The 18,329-nt window shown below is 25.8% G+C and overlaps 2 protein-coding genes and 1 long non-coding RNA gene across 3 annotated transcripts; all 3 read right to left on the reverse strand.

Moving 5' to 3' along the window:
* Positions 1-66: 66 nt before the first annotated feature.
* On the reverse strand, positions 67-9,614 carry LOC105674302 (uncharacterized). The gene is made up of 18 exons (XM_012370517.2): positions 9,377-9,614; positions 8,925-9,190; positions 7,290-7,539; positions 7,019-7,087; positions 6,832-6,921; positions 5,708-6,580; positions 5,091-5,356; positions 4,674-4,826; positions 4,081-4,336; positions 3,795-3,866; positions 3,578-3,667; positions 3,159-3,197; positions 1,943-2,208; positions 1,523-1,675; positions 1,130-1,382; positions 844-912; positions 661-750; positions 67-498 (listed from the first exon to the last, which is right to left on the reverse strand). The coding sequence occupies exons 6-18, from the start codon at positions 5,969-5,971 to the stop codon at positions 409-411; spliced, it is 2,061 nt and encodes a 686-aa protein (XP_012225940.2). The 5' UTR covers positions 5,972-6,580; positions 6,832-6,921; positions 7,019-7,087; positions 7,290-7,539; positions 8,925-9,190; positions 9,377-9,614; the 3' UTR covers positions 67-408.
* Positions 9,615-9,939: 325 nt separating this feature from the next.
* Positions 9,940-13,073, reverse strand: LOC136997029 (uncharacterized). The gene is made up of 4 exons (XR_010887841.1): positions 10,947-13,073; positions 10,677-10,745; positions 10,489-10,578; positions 9,940-10,237 (listed from the first exon to the last, which is right to left on the reverse strand). It is a non-coding gene; the product is annotated as an uncharacterized lncRNA (long non-coding RNA).
* Positions 13,074-13,148: 75 nt separating this feature from the next.
* Positions 13,149-15,441, reverse strand: LOC136997023 (putative gustatory receptor 28a). The gene is made up of 6 exons (XM_067347150.1): positions 15,038-15,441; positions 14,536-14,700; positions 14,021-14,270; positions 13,751-13,819; positions 13,564-13,653; positions 13,149-13,312 (listed from the first exon to the last, which is right to left on the reverse strand). The coding sequence occupies exons 1-6, from the start codon at positions 15,166-15,168 to the stop codon at positions 13,208-13,210; spliced, it is 810 nt and encodes a 269-aa protein (XP_067203251.1). The 5' UTR covers positions 15,169-15,441; the 3' UTR covers positions 13,149-13,207.
* Positions 15,442-18,329: the final 2,888 nt, after the last annotated feature.

Genomic DNA, 18,329 nt, shown 5'->3' on the forward strand with positions numbered 1-18,329 from the left:
ATTAATATTTTGTTCTATATGCATATTATTATAAGCTTATCAAATAATTTGGTTATATAAAAATTATTTTGGTAAAGAAAAATAAATGCTTATGTTTATTATCATTTTACAGCAAGTTTTAGTTTCTAATTAAATATATTTTACATTTATTGTGTAATAACAATTCTTTATATGTTTTTATATTCTCACATTTGATTGTTAATACATATGTTAATAGCATTAAATGTATTAATTTTATTTATATCAATTATGTTACCTTTATAAAACTTTGTAAATTTTCCAAAATTTGATTTGGACAATTAATAATAATTTAACACTTTAATCAGTTTGTTAATAGAAAATAAAATATAACATAGATATAATGCATAATTTTGTGTTTCTATATAATTAACAATTTTAGTAAGATCGTTAATTATTTTTCGGAATTATATCTGTTGTCATATTAATAAAATGCATTTGTATTGTAATCACCATGATAGTTGCAACTGATACATAGAACTGAAAAATATGTTCCTGTTTTATACAATTAGAACAACTTTTTTGAATGTTATACATTATTGAACAGAATGTGATAGGAAGCACATCAAAATAACTTTGTAATACTATAATGAAAAATGTGAAGTATAATTAAATAATTAATAATTAAAATGTGAGTCATACCTGACGAATAAAATTATAACCAAGATAAAAAAGTCCCATGCCGGAAAATTTTAGTTCTCTTTGTTTTATTTGTAATATAAACTGTAGTGTCTGAATTTAAAGAAATAAGTAGATAAATTTACAATACAAATTTATACTATATATAGAATACTTAAAATATTATATAAAATAATTATAATTTACCTGCTCACGCAAGCCTTCGTCGAGATTATTGTTTAACAATTTGTGAAGAATCACTATTGTGTCTTTTGTCTAAAATTATATTGGAAATTGATATTTGCAATCGATAGTTTTATATGAAAAAGTAAAATCAAGCAACTTAAAAAAAATTTCTTTTATTCTGATTTTATTTACTAATATGTTCTTTTATTGTCTCAAAACTTGCGAAATGCTTACTTTTATCAAATATGTACATATCATTTTATTGTTACGTATTGTTAATTATATTTTCTTTAATTCTATTATTTACCTTATTGCACACAATCTGACAGATATGATTTAATATCAAAATTTTTGCGCTAAATGCGAAAGTCCAGCCATATAGAGACATAATATTTAATATTTGTCGAATTGGTGCTTTTCTCCAGTTTATATATAACGTGTTAACTTCGATAGTCGTCTCTGCAAAAGATGTAAAATAGCATGCCATTTGCAGCGTTATCTGAATGCTGAATATTTTGTTTAGCTTGCGTGAAATAAGACATAGTTGTAGATGGACGTGCCTGTAAATAAAATATAATTACCATAATCGAGAGAAATGCAAATATACTAAGGATATGTGAGAAAACAAAAAGTAAAAAATATCTTTTTTAAGCAACATGCACACGCAGTCAATTCAACTTTTATAAATAATATAAATAACATTATAGTCCACATATATGGCCCGCATTCCTTGATTTCTGTTCTTCGCTGTCTAAGTAAAAATAGTTTATTCCAATTGTTGCTATGTTCTATGCTCTCTTCTAACAGATTATGGATGCAATCATTGATTCGTTGAAATCTAACGTTTATATATCTGAAAGATAGTAATAAAAAATGAAATCTGATATATATTTATAGCTTCAGGTCACTTTATATCCATAACATTATATCCACAATTTTAGACAACAAAATATTTTAAATTTTTTTTTGTTTAAAGAACATCAAAATATTTTAAAAAATGTAAAAAAATTTAAATAATTTAAATCCTATACGCACGCGTGTGTTTCTATATAATATTTTTATTATACACTCTATGTAAAATATAATTTAATAATATGTATAATAATATACATATACGGACCCTAAAATAATTCCCCATATCAAATCACTGAAAGTGGTCATATAGAGGAAGTAATTTCCTACAAAAGGAGCGAAAATGCGAGCAATGTTTGAATAATTATAGTTCAACCATATACTGTCCAAAGTATTCGTAAAACAAATCAGCACAATCCATCCGATTATTATTCGAATTGTCCAATCGTACAGTCGTTGATATTCATTTGATGTTCCAAGCATTTCCAAAGTTTCGTCCACAATAGAAATTTTATATAAGCACGTTTTTAAATCCTTAAAACATAATATAAATCAATCATATATAATAGTAAAAATCAATAATATGTCATTAGAATATATAATTAAGATGTAATTGTCAATATCATTAATCTTTGACTAATGTAAAACTAACGGATCAAATATGAACACAAATATTAATCTGTCTAAACATTTTATTTGTGATAAATAATGAATTAAACAGATTTATTCAGAGATTTCTGAAAAAAATTTGTGTTTGTATATAATCATAAAATATTGAAATTAAATCTCACTATATAAAACACTCGATTATCAATAAGTAAAGAGTTATAAAAAAATAAAAAGTGTTTAGTTCATAATGCATATACCTTAAAGCGAAGTAGACTGACAAATATGGACGCAATCGCGATGAACATTACTGCGAAATTTGACCAGGACACATATACGTATGTCGTATAACTAGTGAAGATTACGTAGTAAAAAAGATATATAAAAAGACTCCATGTACTCAACAAATACAGAAAAGTGAAATGTAATCTAGGTCGTCCGAGAGGATATTCGAATAATGCTAAACCGCACAAAGAGGCGATGGTTAATAGTGGTGCTAGCGCTGCCTGGATCGTTTTTGTCATTATCTCCGAATCACTGATCACAAATTTGAATTATAATTTGCTGAGCGAGAGAAAAATATATTTCAATATTTCTCGCAAAAATATTAAAGCACTTTTACTATTTTCGTGAATCTTCCAACATTGAAGAATAACACTGTGAGAAACGTCGGGTCAGCTATTCGACCAGCGAGTATTGAACAATAGAAAAAGCGGACGTGTAATATAGATTATAAGTGTAATTCCTTACGGAATTGTTATCTTTATGTATGTGCAATTTTATAAAGCATGAACGACCAAAACTAGTTATATTTGAGTATTTAATTTATCACGCTTTTATGTGGAACTTGTATTCAATGTGTTCAATGTATTCAGTACCTTTAATGCCGAATGAAAAATGTTGGAAATGCATTCTTTCTGCAACAACAAATTCACATTTTATTTGTTACTATACAAAACAAATTACATATATGTTTTTAGATTAGTTAGATATACATTAGCAGATATACATTAGGATTTTTATATATTTTTATATTGCGTTTATTTACTTTTTACTGTGTTAGTAGTTGAATTTATATCATAAGTTACATGCATCTGTATTGTAATCACCATGATAGTTGCAATTGATACGTAGAACTAAAAAATATTTTCCTGCTTTATACGATTAACAGCTTTTTTGAACGTTATATGTTATTGAACAAAACGTGATAGGAACTTTGTGAAACAACTTTGTAACACAACGATGTAAAAAATGTGGAGTATAATTAAATAATTAATAATAAAAATGTGAGTCATACCTGACGAATAAAGTTATGACCAAAATAAAAAAGTCCCATACCAGAAAATTTTAGTTCTCTTTGTTTTATTTGTAGTATAAACTGTAGTGTCTAAATTTAAATAAATAATTAAGTAAATTTACAATACAAATTTACACTATATATAAAATACTGAATTATTAAATATATATATAATATTATATATATTAAATTATTACATGGAATAATTATAATTTACCTGCTCACGCAAGCCTTTGTCGAGATTATTGTTTGTTGACAATTTGTGAAGAATTGCTATTGTGTCCTTTGTCTAAAATTATATTGGAAATTGATATTTGCAATCTATAGTTTAGTATAAAAAGTAAAATCGGACAACTATAAAAAAATTTATTCAATTTTGATTTAATTTGCTAATACGTTTTTATAATCTCAAAACTTGCAAAATGCTTACTTTTATCAAATATGTACATATCATTTTATTGTTACATATTATTAATTAAATTTTCATTAATTCTATTATTTACCTTATTGCACACAATCTGACAGATATGATTTAATATCAAAATTTTTGCGCTAAATGCGAAAGTCCAGCCATAAATACAAATAATACTTAATATTTGTCGAATTGTCAGTGCTTTTCTCCAGTTTATATATAACGTGTAAACTTCGACAGTCGTCTCCGCAAAAAATGTAAAATAGCATGCCATTTGCAGCGTTATCTGAATACTGAATATTCTGTTTAGTTTGCGTGATATAAGACATAGTTGTAGATGGACGTGCCTGTAAATAAAATATAATTACCATTGTTTAGTTTTCGTTAGCATTATATTACTGTTATTACAGTTAGAAACGCCCTCAAAGAATAGGTTCGTGGATCGCCGCTTACGGCGAGATAGCGCTAGTGTAAGAGGAGAAGATATTGCGACACCAAGAAAAAGAGACGTGTACGCTAAGAATAAAAAGATACCCAGCATTCATTTGGTCGTTTCAAGAACAACCATAATCGAGAGAAATGCAAATATACTAAGGATATGTGAGAAAACAAAAAGTAAAAAATATCTTTTTTAGGCAACATGCACACGCAGCCAATTCAACTTTTATAAATAATATAAATAACATTATAGTCCACATATATGGCCCGCATTCCTTGATTTCTGTTCTTCGCTGTCTGAGTAAGATTAATTTCTTTCGATTGTTGCTATCTTCTATGGTCTCTTCTAATAGGTTATGGATGCAATTATTGATTCGTTGAAATCTGATGTTTATATATCTGGTTTTATTAAAAAATAGTAATTAGGAAAAGTATCTAATCTATATTTTTAAGTTTTAAGACACTTTGTAACACTATATCTATAATTTCAAACAATAAAACTATATTCTAAATTTTTTCTTGCTTAAAGAACATCAAAATATTAAAGAAATCTAAAAAATTTGAAACAATTTAAATATCTTTACACGTTTTCTTATATATTTTTATTACACATTTGTATGCAAAATATAATTTAACGAAATATATAAACATACATATACTGACCCTAAAATAATTCCCCACATTAAATCACTAAAAGTGCTCATATGGAGGAAGTGATTTCCTACAAAAGGAGCAAAAATGCGAGCAATATTTAAATAATCACAGTTTAACCATATACTGTCCAAAGTATTCATGAAACAAATCAGCGCAATCCATCCGATTATTATTCGAATTGTCCAATCGTACAGTCGTTGATATTCCTTTGATGTTCCAAGCATTTCCAATGTTTCATCCACAATAGAAATTATATTTAAGCACATTTTCAATTCCTTAAAACATTATACAAATTAATCATATACAATAGTAAAATATTAAAAATATGTTATTAGAATATATTATTAAAATGTAATTGTTAATATCAGTAATCTTTGACTAACGTAAAACTAGCGGATTTAAAATATAAACAAAAATATTAATCTGTCTAAGTATTTTATTCGTGATAAATAATGATATAATGGATTAAATTGATTTATTCAGAAGTTTCTTTAAAAAATTTGTGTTTGTATATAATCAAAAAATATCAAAATTAAATTTTACCACAAAAAAATTCGATTATCAATAAATAAAGCGATATAAAAAAATATAAAGTGTTTATATTCTGGAGAGTTTATAATATATACCTTAAAACGAAGCAGGCTGACAAATATGGACACCATCGCGATGAACATAAATGTGATATTTATCCAAGACACGTATATGTATGCCGCATAACTAGAGTAAATTATGTAGTAGAAAAGAAATATATAAAAACTCCATGTAATTAACAAATACAGAAAAGTGAGATACAATCTAGGACGTCCGAGAGGATATTCCAATAAGGCTAAACCACACAAAAACGCGATGTTTAATAGTGGTGCTAGCGCTGCCTGGATCGTTTTTGTCATTATCTCCGAGTCACTGATCACAAATTTGAACTACAATTTGCTGAGCGACAGAAAAATACATTTCAATATTTCTTGCAATAATGTTAAAACACTTTTGCTATTTTTATGGATCTTCCAACATCGCAAGAATAACACTGCGAGAAACGTCGAGTCAGCTATTAGACCAGCGAATATTGAACAATAGAAAAAGTGGACGTGTAATAGATTATAGGTGTAGTACCTTACGGAATTGTTATCTTTATGTATATGCAATTTTATAAACCATAAACGACCAAAAATAATTATATCTTAGTATTTCATTTATCACGCTTTTATGTTGAACTTCAATGTATTCAACATATTTAATGCCGAATAAAAAATGTTGAAAATGCAATGCATTTTTTCTAACAACAAATTCACATTTTATTTGTTATTATACGAAACAAATTACATATATCTTTTTAGATTAATTAGATATACATTAGCAGATATACATTATGATTATTACATATTTTTATATTGCGTTTATTTACTTTTTACTGTGTTAGTAGATGAATTTATATCATCATACGTATAAGTTATATGCATTTGTATTATAATCACCACGACAGTCGCCACTGATGTGTAGAACTAAAAAAAAATGGTATTTTACAAAATGAGAATATAGGCTGCTTATGTACATAGTATAAAGAAGAATTTCAATACAATAAATACAATAAATAATAATAAATGTAAACAATTAAGTAATAAACAATATCGTCATTATAAAATTTACAGAAATCTGAAAAAGATTCTGAGAGAAATCTGACAGAAATATAAAGTAATACTTTGTGATTCTATTTTATAGTAATTTATATTTTTGCAAAATGTGAAACACATACCCGGCGAATAAAATTGTTACCAAAGTAAAAAAGCCTCATACCAAAAAACTGGATTTCTCTCTGTTTTATTTGTAATACAAATTGTAGAGCCTGAATTCAAATAAAAGAAACGGATAAATGCAAAATTTACACACACTATGCACATGAGGTAATTGAAAAATAATTATATAACGTTATTATAATTTACTTGTTCGCGTAAGTCTTTGTCGGGACTGCTATTAGATAATTTGTAAAGAATAACAATTGCTTCAGTCGCCTGAAATATTGTTTATATGAAATTAAAACTCGCTGTTCATGTCAAAAATTTTATACAAAAGACATACGATCAAATAACTTGAAAAAAGATTATTCAACATTAACTTTATTCGCTACTTATATTTATTGTTGAAAAATTGGAAATGTTATTAACGTTCTTATTAATTTTATATTATTATATTTTTGCTATTTAAGTTTGTTACCTGTTCACTAACAATCTGACAAACATAATTTAATGCGAGAAATTTTATGCTATGTACGATAATCCAAAAATAATTGAATGAGCTATCCAAAACTTGTCCAAATGTAGTTGCATTTGTTAGAAGAAACGTATAAATCATGCAACAATTCTCTATGACACATATAAAAATATACATCATTTGTAGTGTCATCTGTACACTGAATATTTTGTTCAGGTCACGTGATATAAGACATAGCTGCAGATGAACATGCCTGTAATCAAATTATAATTTCCATAATTAAATTAGACTACAAATACGTGTATAAAAAACAAGAATATTTTCATCGACGAAAATATGTACAATTCAAGCTTTATCAAAAATTTTAGATTTACTCGTTTTGTAATTCAATTTTTTAAGTACATTGTAAATATATTATAATCTTTAAAAAAATATATGTATGATTACGTTTTTCAAAAACCTAATTAATATATAGAAACTTTAATTATTAATTAAACATATATAATTTAAAAAATTACATTATAATCCACATAAATTTCCTGCGTTCCTTAATTTTGATAAATTTTATTCTTTGCTGATATTCTTCTCCAAAAATTAAATTTTCTTGTTTTGTATACTTTATGTCGTCTTTTATCAGATTTTCAAGGTGCTCATTAATTCGCTGGAATCTGGAGGCTATATAACTAAATTTAATAAAGAATTGCAGTTGTAAAATAATTTTATATTTGACGATAAGTTTATATCATTCAAGACATTACTATTAATATTCCCATACAGCACAGAACATTGCAATTACATTGCAGCAATGTTACAATCTTGCAAGTTGCAATGTAATATTGTTGAAACATTATTGCAACCTGTAATTGTAATATTTCATGAGAATGTGACAGCAGCATTCCAACAACATTGCAATAGCAATATTCGGTGATCGCTAGTTCGTTCGTTTACCGCTATGCGACGCGCACACTAATTGCAAAATCTATCTCGTATTTAAGTTTTAGTCATGATGATTATATGAAACTTGCAAAGAGTGGCTAGTAAGATTAAAGACATAGTAATTATTTTTATCAGTTTAATTTTTCTGATACGACCTCAACACAGGGAATTCAGATATTGAACTGATTGTTCAAAAATCGAACAGATAAATGTCCGAATAAATAAAAATATATGCAACATTATTCTAAGATTGCAATAACAATGCATTATTGCAAATTTATTACATTGCAATATTACTGTAATATTTCGTTACAATCTTCCTAAAAGCGGACATTTTAACGTTGCTGCAATTCCACAGCAATAATGCAACAACATTTTGCAGTAAATTTGCAATATTGCAACATTGCGATGAAAGATTGATGCAATGTGTATGCAATCTTTGTGTGCTGTATGGGTTGTTTTTTTCTCATTCCTTTAATTTTATTTCTTGTTCATAAACATAATTTTATTTTTTTGCCACAAAAATTCATAAGACTTATAAAAATAACAATATTAATAAAATTTTATTCCAAATCTCATAAAAAAATTTTGAAATATTTAAGAAAATGAGAAAAAAGTCTATGTTTTATTCATTTAAAAAAAATATTTTTATTACATTTTTGTCTATTTTGCAGTACCTTTACAAAGTATGCATATACTGACCTCAAAATAATTCCCCACATAACACTATTAAGACAGCTGACATGATATATATAATTTGCTACAAATGGAACAAGTATACGAGCAATGCTAAAATACTCGTAATTCAACCAAAAACTATCCACAATATCCATGACACAAACCAGTATAATCCATATGATAATTGTTCGAACTGTCAATTTATACAACCATTGGTAATCCTTTGGTGTTCGGAACACTTTTAATGTATCATCCACAATAGAAAGTTGATGTAAACACATTTTTAATTCCTTAAAGATAATATTACTAAATTGAAAACTGTCAAATATAACATTATTATCAGTCTTAAATATAGAATTCGCTAATTTAAAATATAAAAATATTCGATATTTATAATTATGACAAAATAATTAATAAAAGAAAGACAAAAGAATTAAGATACTGTAAATTCAAAATATATATTTCAGAAATTCTACCTTGCAGCATATTAAGTTGACAAACGTTGACACAAGTGTGATGAATATTTCTATTTTACACAGCAAGGTGAAATATACGAACGCCGTATGACTAGTATAAATTAAGTAGTAGAAAAGATACGAGTAAAGGCCCCATATGATTAAAAAGTACAAGCAAATAAAATATAACCTGGATCGTTCAAAAGAATATTCTAAATAACCTAAACCGCAGAAAAACCAAATTATGAATAATGGTGCTAGCGCTGCTTGAATCGTTTTTGTCATTATCTCCGAATCATTGATCACAAATTTGAATTACAATTTGCTGAGCGAGAGAAAAATACATTTCAATATTTCTCGCAAGAATGTTTAAACACTTTTGCTATTTTTATGGATCTTCCAACATCGCAAGAATAACACTGCGAGAAACGTCGAGTCAGCTATTCGACCAGCGAGTATTGAACAATAGAAAAAGCGGACGTGTAATAGATTATAAGTGCTTTACGGAATTGTTATCTTTATGTATATGCAATTTTATTAAGCATTAACGACCAAAAATAATTATATCTTAGTATTTCACGCTATTATATTGAAGTTTAAAGTATTCAATACATTTAATGACGAATGAAAAATGTTGAAAATGCCATGCATACTTTCTAACAACAAATTCACATTTTATTTGTTATTGTACGAAACAAATTACATATATCTTTTTAGATTAATTAGATATACATTAGCAGATATACATTATAATTATTACATATTTTTATATTGCGTTTATTTACTTTTTACTGTGTTAGTAGATGTATTTATATCATCATACGTATAAGTTATATGCATCTGTATTATAATCACTACGACAGTCGCCACTGATGTGTAGAACTAAAAAAAAATGTTATTTTACAAAATGAGAATATAGGCTGCTTATGTACATAGTATAAAGAAGAATTTCAATACAATAAATACAATAAATAATAATAAATGTAAACAATTAAGTAATACACAATATCGTCATTATAAAATTTACAGAAATCTAAAAAAGATTCTGAGAAAAATCTGACAGAAATATAAAGTAATACTTTGTGATTCTATTTTATAGTAATTTATATTTTTGCAAAATGTAAAACACATACCCGGCGAATAAAATTGTTACCAAAGTAAAAAAGCCTCATACCATAAAACTGGACTTCTCTCTGTTTTATTTGTAATACAAATTGTAGAACCTGAATTCAAATAGAAAAAAACGGATAAATGCAAAATTTAAACACACTATGCGCATGAGGTAATTGAAGAATAATTATATAACGTTATTATAATTTACTTGTTCGCGCAAGTCTTTGTCGGGACTGCTATCAGATAATTTGTAAAGAATTACAATTGCTTCAGCCGCCTGAAATAATGTTCATATGAAATTAAAACTCGCCGTTCATGTCAAAAGTTTTATACAAAAAACAAATGATCAAATAACTTGGAAAAAATTATTCAACATTAGCTTTATTCGCTACCTACATTTATCGTTAAAAAATTGAAAATGTTATTAACGTTCCTATTAATTTTATATTATTATATTTTTGCTATTTAAGTTTGTTACCTGTTCACTGACAATCTGACAGACATAATTTAATGTGAGAAATTTCATGCTTTGCACGATAATCCAAAAATAATTAAATGAGCGATCTAAGACTTGTCCAAATGTAGTTGCATTTGTTAGTAGTGATGTGTAAATTATGCAACAATTATTTATGAAACATATAAAAATAGACATCATTTGTAGCGTTATCTGTACACTGAATATTTTGTTCAGGTCACGTGATATAAGACATAGCTGTAAATGAACATGCCTGTAATCAAATTATAATTTCCATAATTAAATTAGATTACAAATACGTATATAAAAAACAAGAATATTTTCATTGACAAAAATATGTACAATTCAAGCTTTACCAAAAATTTTAGATTTACTTGTTTTCTAATTCAATTTTTTGAGTACATTGTAAATATATTATAATCTTTAAAAAAATATATGTATAATAACGTTTTTTAAACACCTAATTAATATATAGTAACTTTAATTATTAATTAAACATGTGTCATTTTAAAAATTACATTATAATCCACATAAATTTCCTGCGTTTCTTTATTTTATGAAATTTTATTCTTTGTTGATATTCTTCTCCTAAAATTAGACTTTCATGTCTTGTATACTTTATATCGTCTTTTATCAGATTTTTAAGGTGCTTATTAATTTGCTGGAATCTGGAGGCTATATATCTAAATTAAATAAAGAATTACAGTTGTAAAATAATTTTATATTTAACAATAAGTTTATATCATTCAAGACATTACTAATAATATTGTTTTCTTCTCATTTTTTTAATCTTGTTTCTTGTTCATAAATATAATTTTATTATTTTGCTACAAAAATTTATAACACTTGTCAAAATAACAATATTGATAAAATTTTATTTCAAATCTCATTAAAAAATTTCAAAATATTTAAGAAAAACAGAAAAAATTATATGTTTTACTCATTTTTTAAAAATATTCTTATTAGATATTTGTCTACTTTGCAATAGACTTTACAAAGTATACATATACCGACCTCAGAATAATTCCCCACATTATACTATTGAGGCAGCTGACATGATATATATAATTTGCCACAAATGGAACAAATATGCGAGTAATGCTAAAATAGTCGTAATTCAACCAAAAACTATCCATTATATCCGAGAGACAAACCAGTGTAGTCCATATGATTATTGTTCGAATTGTCAATTTATGCAACCATTGGTAATCCTTTGGTGTTCCGAACACTTTTAATGTATCATTCACAATGGAAAGTTTATGTAAACATATTTTTAATTCCTTAAAGATAACATTGCTCAATTAAAGACGTGCTGAATAACATTGTTATCAATTTTAAATATTGAATTTGCTAATTTAAAATATAAAAATATTTGATACCGATAGATCATGATCAAAAAGTCTCTTGAAAATTCATGTTCATCTATAATTATGACAAAATAATTAATAAAAAAAAGACAAAAGAATTAAGATACTGCAAATTCGAAATATATATTTCAGAAAATCTACCTTGCAGTATATTAAGTTGACAAATGTTGACACAAGTGTGATGAATATTTCTATTTTACACAGCAAGGTAAAATATACGAACGCCGTATGACTAGTATAAATTAAGTAGTAAAAAAAATACGAGTAAAGACCCCATATGATTAAAAAGTACAAGCAAATAAAATATAACCTGGATCGTTCAAAGGAATATTTTAAATAACTTAAACCGCAGAACAACCAAATTATGAATAATGGTGCTAGCGCTGCTTGGATTGTTTTTGTCATTATCTCCGAATCATTGATCACAAATTTGAATTACAATTTGCTGAGCGAGAGAAAAATACATTTCAATATTTTTTGCAAGACTGTTTAAACACTTTTGCTATTTTTATGGATCTTCCAACATCGCAAGAATAACACTGCGAGAAACGTCGAGTCAGCTATTCGACCAGCAAGTATTGTACAATAGAAAAAGCGGACGTGTAATAGATTATAAGTACCTTACGGAATTGTTATCTTTATGTATATGCAATTTTATTAAGCATTAACGACCAAAAATAATTATATCTTAGTATTTCACGCTATTATATTGAAGTTTAAAATATTCAACACATTTAATGCCGAATAAAAAATGTTGAAAATGCCATGCATACTTTCTAACAACAAATTCACATTTTATTTGTTATTATACGAAACAAATTACATATATCTTTTTAGATTAATTAGATATACATTGGCAGATATACATTATGATTATTACATATTTTTATATTGCGTTTATTTACTTTTTACTGTGTTAGTAGATGTATTTATATCATCATACGTATAAGTTATATGCATCTGTATTATAATCACCACGACAGTCGCCACTGATGTGTAGAACTAAAAAAAAATGTTATTTTACAAAATGAAAATATAGGGTGCTTATGTACATAGTATGAAGAAGAATTTCAATACAGTAAATACAATAAATAATGATAAAAGTAAGCAATTAAATAATAAACAATGTCATCATTATAAAATTAACAGAAATCTAAAAAAGATTCTGAGAAAAATCTGACAGAAATATAAAGTAATACTTTGTGATTCTATTTTATAATAATTTATATTTTTGCAAAATGTGAAACACATACCCGGCGAATAAAATTGTTACCAAAGTAAAAAAGCCTCATACCATAAAACTGGACTTCTCTCTGTTTTATTTGTAATACAAATTGTAGAGCCTGAATTCAAATAAAAGAAACGGATAAATGCAAAATTTAAACACACTATGCGCATGAGGTAATTGAAGAATAATTATATAACGTTATTATAATTTACTTGTTCGCGCAAGTCTTTGTCGAGACTGCTATTAGATAATTTGTAAAGAATTACAATTGCTTCAGTCGCCTGAAATAATGTTCATATGAAATTAAAACGCCGTTCATGTCAAAAGTTTTATACAAAAAACATATAATCAAATAACTTGGAAAAAATTATTCAACATTAGCTTTATTTACTACCTATATTTATCGTTAAAAAATTGGAAATGTTTTATTAACGTTACTATTAATTTTATATTATTATATTTTTGCTATTTAAGTTTGTTACCTGTTCACTGACAATCTGACAGATATAATTTAATGTGAGAAATTTTATGTTATGCACGATAGTCCAAAAATAATTGAATGAGCGATCTAAGACTTGTCCAAATGTAGTTGCATTTGTTAGTAGTGATGTGTAAATTATGCAACAATTATTTATGACAAATATAAAAATAGACATCATTTGTAATGTCATCTGTACACTGAATATTTTGTTCAGGTCACGTGATATAAGACATAGCTGCAGATGAACATGCCTGTAATCAAATTATAATTTCCATAATTAAATTAGACTACAAGTACGTATATAAAAAACAAGAATATTTTCATCGACAAAATTATGTACAATTCAAGCTTTACCAAAAATTTTAGATTTACTCGTTTGGTAATTCAATTTTTTGAGTACATTGTAAATATATTATAATCTTTAAAAAAATATATGTATGATTACGTTTTTTAAACACCTAATTAATATATAGTAACTTTAATTATTAATTAAACATGTGTCATTTTAAAAATTACATTATAATCCACATAAATTTTCTGCGTTCTTTTATTTTATGAAAGTTTATTCTTTGTTGATATTCTTCTCCTAAAATTAGACTTTCATGTCTGGTATACTTTATGTCGTCTTTTATCAGATTTTCAAGGTGCTCATTGATTTGCTGGAATCTGGAGGCTATATATCTAAATTAAATAAAGAATTACAGTAATTATTGTAAAATAAGTTTATATTTAATAATAAGTTTATATCATTCAAGACATTGCTATTAATATTGTTTTCTTCTCATTCTTTTAATTTTGTTTCTTGTTTATGAATATAATTTTATTATTTTGCTACAAAAATTCATAACACTTGTCAAAATAACAATATTGATAAAATTTTATTTCAAATCTCATTAAAAAATTTCAAAATATTTAAGAAAAACAGAAAAAATTATATGTTTTACTCATTTTTTAAAAATATTCTTATTAGATATTTGTCTACTTTGCAATAGACTTTACAAAGTATACATATACCGACCTCAGAATAATTCCCCACATTATACTATTGAGGCAGCTGACATGATATATATAATTTGCCACAAATGGAACAAATATGCGAGTAATGCTAAAATAGTCGTAATTCAACCAAAAACTATCCACTATATCCATGAGACAAACCAATGTAGTCCATATGATTATTGCTCGAATTGTCAATTTATGCAACCATTGGTAATCCTTTGATGTTCCGAACACATTTAATGTATCATTCACAATGGAAAGTTTATGTAAACATATTTTTAATTCCTTAAAGATAACATTGCTCAATTAAAGACGTGCCGAATAACATTGTTATCAATTTTAAATATAGAATTTGCTAATTTAAAATATAAAAATATTCGATACCGATAGATCATGATCAAAAAGTCTCTTAAAAATTCATGTTCATCTATAATTATGACAAAATAATTAATAAAAAAAGAACAAAAAAATTAAGATACTGCAAATTCGAAATATATATTTCAGAAATTCTACCTTGCAGCATATTAAGTTGACAAATGTTGACACAAGTGTGATGAATATTTCTATTTTACACAGCAAGGTAAAATATACGAACGCCGTATGACTAGTATAAATTAAGTAGTAGAAAAGATACGAGTAAAGACCCCATTTGATTAAAAAGTATAAGCAAGTAAAATATAACCTGGATCGTTCAAAGGGATATTCTAAATAACCTAAACCGCAGAGCAACCAAATTATGAATAATGGTGCTAGCGCTGTAGAAATATTTTTTATCATGATTCTTGAGTGTAAATTTGTATTACGTATTTTAGCTACGAGAAACACGAACACTCTTGAATACTTTTCATAAAAATCTCAAAAACACGTTCGCTTTCTTTTCGTTGATCTATCAAGAAACTTTGCGAGACTATTGTAATTTAGTGTCGGATATATTACACGACCGGCGTTTCTCGAACAAGTTAATACACAAATGGATAATTTAGATCAGATAACTTTTACCTTACGGAATAATTATCTATACATATTTATGCAATTTTTACAAGGTTTACATGCGTATAAACGATTATTCTTGCGATATTACATTTTTAATTAGGCTTAAATGTGTTTAACATGTTAAATGAATATCTAGAGTAATGTAGAGGTATAAAATTACTCTATTAACTTAAAAAATATTTGAAAACTATTACATTCTTTCTTGTATTGTAAAAAGTACTTACTTAATATTCAATTATTATAATTATATTATATAAATTTTTAATATAATTTTTTTCAGAAAAATCATTATCGGCAAAAAATAAAATAAATATTATAATAGAGTATAATAGTATAATAGAGTCATCGCATATTTCTCTTTGTTTTATTAGCACTGTGTCATTTTGAATTATATTTAATCGGCTTTAATATTTAACTACAAAGAATGATTTTATAGTGTTGCAGTGTTATACTCACAATAAGTGAGATGTTACTGCTATTACTGCTACTATTATTAGATAAAATCATATATACATATGTGGTATGACTGATGTAGATAAATTAATAGAAAAAATATGTGTAAATGTTTCATATGATCAAGCGTACAAACTGAGTTGTCCAAAAATATATTCTAAAACACAAGCTGCAGAATGAGCTGATGACCAATAATAGTGACAGCGCTCTTTAAAGCGTTTTTGTCGTGATCTCTGAGTCATCGATCACAAATTGCATTTCGCTACAGAAAACTAGAACACTCTTAGATACTTTGTATAAAAACCTAGAGAACATAGTTCTACTTTCTTTTTGTGGATTTGTGTTGCAAGATATAATTGTAATATAATATTGGAAAAAGTTTAGGTTTTTTTGTTGTTTCTAAACACTTTTACATGAGTGATAAAATATATTTGTAAATAAATAATAAAAAAATATTGATTTTTTTATTCACCCGACTACTTATCTCGCAACAGATCCGCCTGAAAGCTTTGCAAGAATTATACTGCGAGTTAGAATTGCCATCCTTGACCATTTAATATCGAGCGACAAAATAGATAATCTAAATGAGATAACTTTGCTGTCACGGAATTATTATCTGAGATCTTTTAAATATTAAGCAAAAGATATCAATATTGCTGAATATTCTTTTATGTAGTTGAGAACAATAAAAATATAACATTATAACATTGCAAAAAATATAACATTGCAAAATAATGTATATCATGTATTATTAAAACAAGTAAAAAGACAGAGATATTTATGTTTATTGTCATATTTTTACTTACAAGTAAAAGTTTTATCTTATTATTAACAATATTTTACAATTTAATAATAAAGTATAATAAAATGTACCTCGATATTAAGATCTTATGAGATAAAAATCATATAATTTTAATAATAAATTGTTTTTATCCACTTACGGAAATTATGCACTTATGCAAATTAAAAGAATCATTCTGTTGAAAAAAGTTATTCACTAATAAATAAAAAATTCAACGTAATTAGAACTGCAAGAAAGTGAACAGAAGAAAATAAAAATGAGATAATGACGAATTTGCGCACCTTAGATCTTGTGAAAAAATTACAATTTCCATCAACAATAACATTAACTTAAAAAATATAGATTTAACTTTAAAGTCGTGTAATTTTACTAAAAAAATCATAGCAAAATTTAAAAAAACGCGTTTTGTAGATAAATTGTTGTAGGTTTTGACATTTGTCATAAATTTTTGTATCGAGCTGTAGAAAGTAAAACGCATAAAATCTTAAAAATAAAATATGCTTTTTTTGAGCTTAAAAGTGTAAAGATAAAAAATGTTTCAAAAAACGATCTAAAGTGTGTAAAAGTACAAATTTCAAACTTTAAAATGCTTTTTTAATTTTTAGTCTGCAATGATTTTTGCCAAATTTTAGCGATTTAAAAATTACTCAATTTTGTGAGCCTGAAATGTGTTCTCCATTTTTTGTGTAGTTATGTATTAAAAATAGGCAATTTTAAGTAATTTGAAAGTTAACAAATAAACAAATTCACATTTTATTTATCATACAAAACAAATCACATACCTTTTTAGATTAATTATAGTAGATATACATTAGGACTTCTACGTACTTTATTATTACGTTTATTTACTGTTAGTAGATGAATTAGTAGGGATTACATCATCATACGTAAAAGTTATATGCATCTGTATTATAATCACAAAGACAGTCAAGACTGATTTGTAGAACTGAAAAAAATTGTTATTTTACAAAATGAAAATATAAACTGCTTATATACATAGTATAAAAAAGAATTTCAATGCAGTAATAAAACGACTATAAAAAAACGCAATTAAGTAACAAAC

Source organism: Linepithema humile, chromosome 1 (assembly GCF_040581485.1).
Source record: "Linepithema humile isolate Giens D197 chromosome 1, Lhum_UNIL_v1.0, whole genome shotgun sequence".
Lineage (NCBI taxonomy): Eukaryota > Metazoa > Arthropoda > Insecta > Hymenoptera > Formicidae > Linepithema > Linepithema humile.

What these genes read in the sequence shown, in the direction of transcription:
- LOC105674302 (XM_012370517.2), bottom strand. Translation starts at nt 5,971, where the DNA reads ATGACAAAAACGATCCAGGCAGCGCTAGCACCACTATTAAACATCGCG. An exon ending in ATGTGGGGAATTATTTTAGG is followed by an intron (nt 4,827 to 5,090) that starts GTCAGTATATGT and finishes TAATAAAACCAG; the next exon opens with ATATATAAACATCAGATTTC. An exon ending in ATATGGGGAATTATTTTAGG is followed by an intron (nt 1,676 to 1,942) that starts GTCCGTATATGT and finishes ACTATCTTTCAG; the next exon opens with ATATATAAACGTTAGATTTC.
- LOC136997023 (XM_067347150.1), bottom strand. Translation starts at nt 15,168, where the DNA reads ATGGATATAGTGGATAGTTTTTGGTTGAATTACGACTATTTTAGCATT. An exon ending in ATGTGGGGAATTATTCTGAG is followed by an intron (nt 14,701 to 15,037) that starts GTCGGTATATGT and finishes TATTTAATTTAG; the next exon opens with ATATATAGCCTCCAGATTCC. An exon ending in GTCAGATTGTCAGTGAACAG is followed by an intron (nt 13,820 to 14,020) that starts GTAACAAACTTA and finishes ACATTATTTCAG; the next exon opens with GCGACTGAAGCAATTGTAAT.